The sequence below is a fragment of the Physcomitrium patens genome, chromosome 18 (genome assembly GCF_059467195.1).
Source record: "Physcomitrium patens ecotype Gransden chromosome 18, ASM5946719v1, whole genome shotgun sequence".
Classification (NCBI taxonomy): Eukaryota; Viridiplantae; Streptophyta; class Bryopsida; order Funariales; family Funariaceae; genus Physcomitrium; species Physcomitrium patens.
In genome coordinates, this window is record NC_143427.1 from 5991224 (window position 1) to 5996982 (window position 5759).

Genomic DNA, 5759 nt, shown 5'->3' on the forward strand with positions numbered 1-5759 from the left:
TAAAAAAAAAAAAAAAAGAAGAAAGAAAGATAAACAAAATTAAACAAACAAATCCAACTTAAGTTGTATAATTCAAATTTACTTTGCAATGAGAAAGAAGTTTAATCACAAACAAAATATGTGTATGTGTTTATCTCTATGATGAAAATCTTGCTAAAACAGATTCTCATGTGATTTGTCTTGTAGAAACTAATTCCACAAAAGAATGTTGTCGAATACATTAACTCACAACCATCACAAACTCTCGTATGCCATTTTTAATTATGCACAACATTAACCCCAACCTCGTCTATTGAGGGTAGAGGGATAAAAAAAAAAATAACGATACGTCATCCAATGAGCGTCCAAGGCCCTAAAGTTGTCGCCATCCAAAAAATGAATGAATGGAGCCATCCATAAAACGACAGTCATCCACACACTTTGAGCTGCGAACGACCCCCCAGAGATCTACGCTTTTTCCTTATTTAGAAAATCAAGGATTAAAATGATTTGGAGCTTTTGGACCGGCTCGCGCTGATTGGCCACACCGTGGAGCTGAGTCCGTAAGCTCCTTTGCTCTTACTGTCCAATTCCTCCAACCGTCCACTCAAAAGTTGCGGAGCCATTTGTCGCAGTTGCCAATGAATGCAGAGCGAAGCGCCGAACCCCATTGGCCCACTCTCGGGAACGATCCGAGCTGGACCGGAGGGGGTCGGCAGATATAATATCTGGCTGGCCATGTAATTGGCTCCGCCGCAAGTGGGCTCGTCCAAAGGGGCAAAAGTAGTGGAAGGGAAACAGGACAAGTCTGCTACTATTGCAAATCTTCTGCGGTCGACGCGGTCGCCCCGCATTGGCTCCGCATTCCTTCACGGAAACCCACTGTCGCGAACTCTGTTCATCAAATTGAAAGGCAGCGAACTAGTTAGAAACCCTTGTTGTCACGTCCTCGGGAAAGGTCCCCTTGGGTTTATGTGAATGCCGGAGCAGTGCGGTGAATTCCGGGTGAGACGACGGGCGTTACCTGCATTGTATACGAGGGCGGAGGTGGTGGTGCAGGTGGAGGTTTGAACTGACGCAGCTCTCAGCTCGCCTTTCCGGAACGTGAGTGGGACGGGAGTTGAGGTTGCTGTGAGTTGGGTTTGGTAATCGTAGTTTTGGAGCGGGTTGGAGTTTCGTGTTGGGTTTCGACAGGGTTGGATTCTGTGTCAGGGTGATGGGGGTTGCCCCTGGGGTTGTGACTGAGATGTGGGACGGGGGAGGTTGGAGTATTGCCTCTCTGGGTTGTAGTGATAGATGCTAACTCAGGTGGGAAGTGAGTTTTCTTTTTTCCTTTTTCCTGCGAGTATGGCTGGAGGTTTCATCGTGGGACGTTAGAGCGGACCTGGAAGTTCTGTAGACTGGGATTGAGAATTCCGTCTTGGATCCAGTCTGCAGATGTTAGATGACGATGTCACTGTGGTGGGAATTGGTGCAAGATTGAAGGTCTCGAGAGTCGTATTTGGTTGCTCTGGAGAAGGAATAAGTTACAGGTTGGATAAGAGGGACGTAGGTTGTATGTGCCGGCAGGTAATTTACAAGGAGGTAGCCTGCGCTGTGAACAGCAAACGTGAGATTACAGGTATGTGTGTCCTTTGATGGAACTGGAGTTAAGGGAAATGAGAATTGGATTTGTGGGTGAAGGGAGAGGGTAGTAGTGGAGGCTCACAATGCAGCAGGTTCCAAATCCAGAATGCAGTTCCTCTGCCACATCTAACAATGAAGCTCGATGGAGCAGAATACCCAGGGTGCAGTTATTGCGCAATAAGAATGACCAGCGGGTGCCCCTATATTTTGACCAGACGGTGCCAGTGTGGCCCATTCCTGTGCCCCCCAAAGGGCACTCAACGAACGCCTCTCCGTCTTCGAAAAGTTCCGGAGAGGATGCCGGTGGGCAAGAGCAGGCGCATCCGGAGCGTGAGCTGGGCCGCGGTCGTCGTCATGGCGAGCTCAAACTTTCAAGGAAGTGGGTTAGTGATACAGTCTGGTTCCGAAGCATAAAGGGGCGTTTGAGGACGGCAGGTTCTGAGGCTCACTCGTTCAACGTTAGTGAAATCTTACGAAGCTACGACATGACCTTGCGTGATTACGAATCCCTCACTCCCTCGAAATGGTCAGGCATAGAGCAGGACCTGTTCACCTGCACACCGGTCGACCCTAAAGTATTTGTCGTTCCAACGGCCGCAGATTCCATTACGAAGATATTGAAGAGCAAGGAGTAATGATCGCCCACACTCACCATGGTTAGTGTTAACTCATGGAGTTCAGTGGTGATCGTTGTTCGTAGTTACCAATGAATTGTTACAATGAGGCCGGTTGAGGAACTGGATCAGTTGTTGCAGGAGCAGTAGCTGGATATCTGACAATGGTAGGGAAAATCTAGGTCAAGTTTTGATGTGGCCTTTTGAGTCTCTTTTCATAAGCTTAGTTTTGGTCTTACATTTATATTGAGTAGGAGGATCTTGGCAGTTGACGAGCTCCAGGCATTGAAGAAATTCCGATGCGCTCGGGTCTCTGTCAACATGCCGAGGGGCAAGTCGTTGCAGTTGATCTATCTTCTCCGCTTCCTTGTTTCAATTAATCTCAGCTCAAGTAGCGAAGAATTGGCGCTCTGTGGCCCGTTGAACCGCATGATGTGCATTCGTACTGGAACCTGCAGTTGGATTCCCATGTATCTCTTGAATCGTGATGAATCAATCAACCTCCTCACATCGCATGCCTAGTTTGGGTGTTTCTTAACCTCTTGCATGTAGTAAGTGTACCTCCTTAGCGGTATTGTCGTTCATGTCAAGGTTTCTTGAAGTGTAAATTATCGTTACCCTGGTGTGATTTTTATATAAGGGCTTTGCATGTACTCGAGTTAATGTGTGTCTTGGTCTTCATCCTAAGTTAACTGGTAATCACATTGTGGTCATCTGCACCTCTGTTGTTTAATGCAGGGCGGTGACATTCCCATTTCCATACTGACCGGCCATCAAGAGTACCCTGAGCATCATCATAATCAAGTTGGCGGATTTGTATCACTGTTTTCGGGAGGCCTCAATGGCGATTGTCTCAGAAAATTCTACTTCATCGCACTACCAGAATATTTTAGCAGGTTTCCCAATATTGCTAAAGACTACCACAACGGGACTCTTACTTCTGCATCTGAGTCTATCCATTTGAAAATAATGTGTGCTTTCGCTTTGTTGCTATGATTCTTGGTAAGTGTCAAGGTTTTTATCTGAATTCTAAAGGTCTCCCTGCAGATTGTTGTTGCCCTGGGGACGGGCTCCACGGAATCCGTTAGCCATGAGGATTTGGTGACAGTGATGAGCACTGTGATCCTTGATGGAGGGAGTTGACTCTGGGTAAGGTTCAGTCAGATGGTCACACATAGTCTTGTTTTGGTGTGCAGTAGTCGTAGTGAGGCCTAGCACAATCTACCTTTAACTGTCAGATTCATGGGGACCTTTATGGAGTCCACACAATGGTCGTTTTTTAATATCATTACTTCGTTTGAGACTGGGCCCTCGCAGATCATGCTCACATTTTTTAATCATGTTTACATCAATCCTTGAAATAGGCCTCTCGTATCGCCCAAAGTATTGTATGTTTTCACCAAACATATGCATAGATTCTTATTTTGGAACATGTGTGCAATAACGAAAGTTACCATCCCCTTTGTTCCAGAGTCTGTCACAACAATCGCTAATACCCCTCGTTGCGGATATACGACTTGGGTGAAATATCTCTACCGTAAGTACTCTTGGCATATTGTAGTGTGAACAGTTGTATCCTGATGGAGCTGAAATGTTGAAATAAAATCGGACACAGTGATTTCTATTTTAGATTCATGCACAAGCAGCTAGTAGTGTAGCCCCTTATTCTTGTAATGAGGTGTAGAGAGACGAGTTCATCATTTGAAAATGATTATTGCAGCTGCCAAGCCCAGGATGCTTCAGGAGCTCGTAAAAAAATGAACTCATCACACACGAGATATGAACGACTCCCAGTGACTGCACCCACCTTGTCACAACTTAGCTTCGTGAACCTGCTCTCCATCACAGAATCTGAAGCGGGATGTTGGAGATTTCTGCAATGGAACTCCTGTGGAATCCTGAAAATCGTTTTTCCTTTCAGGTTTGGGTAGTTGAACTTCTCTTATCGAAGCAGAGAGAATACTAAAAAATAATATTTCAACACCTGAAAATACCCTAATACCACAAGTAGATGAATTTTGGGTCAAGCTGAAAAGTGGAGACCTACTGGGATTACTGCTACTCTCATCATTCTCAGACAGAGGGTTCGATAGGAACCTGCAAGCCCACAATAGAGAGAATTTCTGGTAGCGTCAAAATTTTAAGTATCGAATCAAACAAAATCTTCTTGACCCCACAAGGACAACAATAAATAATTTTACAAAAACAATCTTCCTGTGACTGCATTGTGACTTGATCATGAATGTTTAACATGTGCAGTAAAATAAGTCAATGTTTTAATTTGATAGGTTTGTGCAGTTTACTCAGTCCAAGTGTAATACTGGAATAAAGTGAAATTTAAAATGTTAAAACTTAAGTGTGTGTACAAGTATAAACATTCCTGTATTTTACAATTAAAAGTATGAAATATTAATACATCTGTATTATGGATTCACAATACTTTTTGCTACACATCAATATTTGATAATTTTGAAAATTTTATTGGTATTTTTTCAAATGATAAACCTAGGAGGAGAAATCTAAAATATGAACATCATGCAAGTCAGTTTCAATGGAAAAATGTATATGCATGTATATGTGTGTATATATATATATATATATATATATATAACCTTAAAACTATTTAATAAGAAATTAGACAAAAACATATATAAAATAAAACCTAGCATACAGAGCTACAAAAAAAAGTATTAAAAACTTATTTTATCATTTAATCTTATTATTTTAAAAAAGAAGATAAATATGTTATTAAATAAAATTATTTAATAAAGTATATATTTTTAAAAATATTTTTATAATTTGGACTTATTTTTATGATAATTAACATATTAATATTTATTATAATATTACCATATGATCTAAAGTTTTTTAATTTTTTAAGTACTATATATATATATATATATATATATATATATATCTATATATATTGCTTTATATTTTTAAAAAAAATCTTGAAATTATTTCTATCACTTCAAAAATAAAAATTAAGCTTAAACATATTTACAATGAGTTTTTTGTTAGTTTAGTATTTTTTAATTGATAATATATATATATATATATATATATATATATATATATATATATTAAAATGGATGCTCATATTAATTAATAAAAAGAAGTAAGTGGGAGTAAATAGAAATAAGTAGATATATATAGAAATATGTTTAGAAGATAATAACTTTGTTAAAAAGTTTTGAAGAAGTTTTGAGATGCAAATTAGATATTCAAACTTGGCTATATGTTACATGGCTATTGAAACTTATGCCACAACTTTCTTAATTTTTGAAAGTTATTTTAAAAGTAATGTATTACTTCATGCTAGGACCACAAGCCTTTTGGTGTTCAGAAAGCTTCTACAAGACCTATTTTGTAGCTATTATATATAGAAAAAAGATGAAGGCCATCCTTAGTCTTATCAACAATTATTTTGTGTTCCAAACTTGATTCAAGTTTCTATAGTTTCTTTGTTTTTAACAGTAGATATTTTAAATCTTTTATATCTTATAATTTATAATTTATTTATTTTCTTTTTTATTTAAT

General features: G+C 39.6%; 1 protein-coding gene across 7 annotated transcripts; it reads left to right on the forward strand.

Moving 5' to 3' along the window:
* The first annotated feature begins 811 nt into the window (after positions 1-811).
* LOC141046521 (uncharacterized) lies at positions 812-4425 on the forward strand. Of its 7 annotated transcripts, XR_012219591.2 has the most exons (5): positions 1460-2261; positions 2958-3115; positions 3267-3368; positions 3691-3756; positions 3940-4425. XR_012219591.2 is itself a non-coding variant. In XM_024547384.3 (2 exons), the coding sequence occupies exon 1, from the start codon at positions 1689-1691 to the stop codon at positions 2238-2240; it is 552 nt and encodes a 183-aa protein (XP_024403152.1). In that variant the 5' UTR covers positions 1460-1688; the 3' UTR covers positions 2241-2261; positions 2958-3523. The 7 variants fall into 7 exon arrangements, 1 of the variants encoding a protein (XP_024403152.1); XR_016498260.1 differs by lacking the exons at positions 3691-3756; positions 3940-4425 and having other exon boundaries at positions 812-1600; positions 1757-2261; positions 3267-3523; XR_016498258.1 differs by lacking the exons at positions 3691-3756; positions 3940-4425 and having other exon boundaries at positions 812-1600; positions 1757-2770; positions 2958-3523.
* The last annotated feature ends 1334 nt before the right edge of the window (positions 4426-5759 follow it).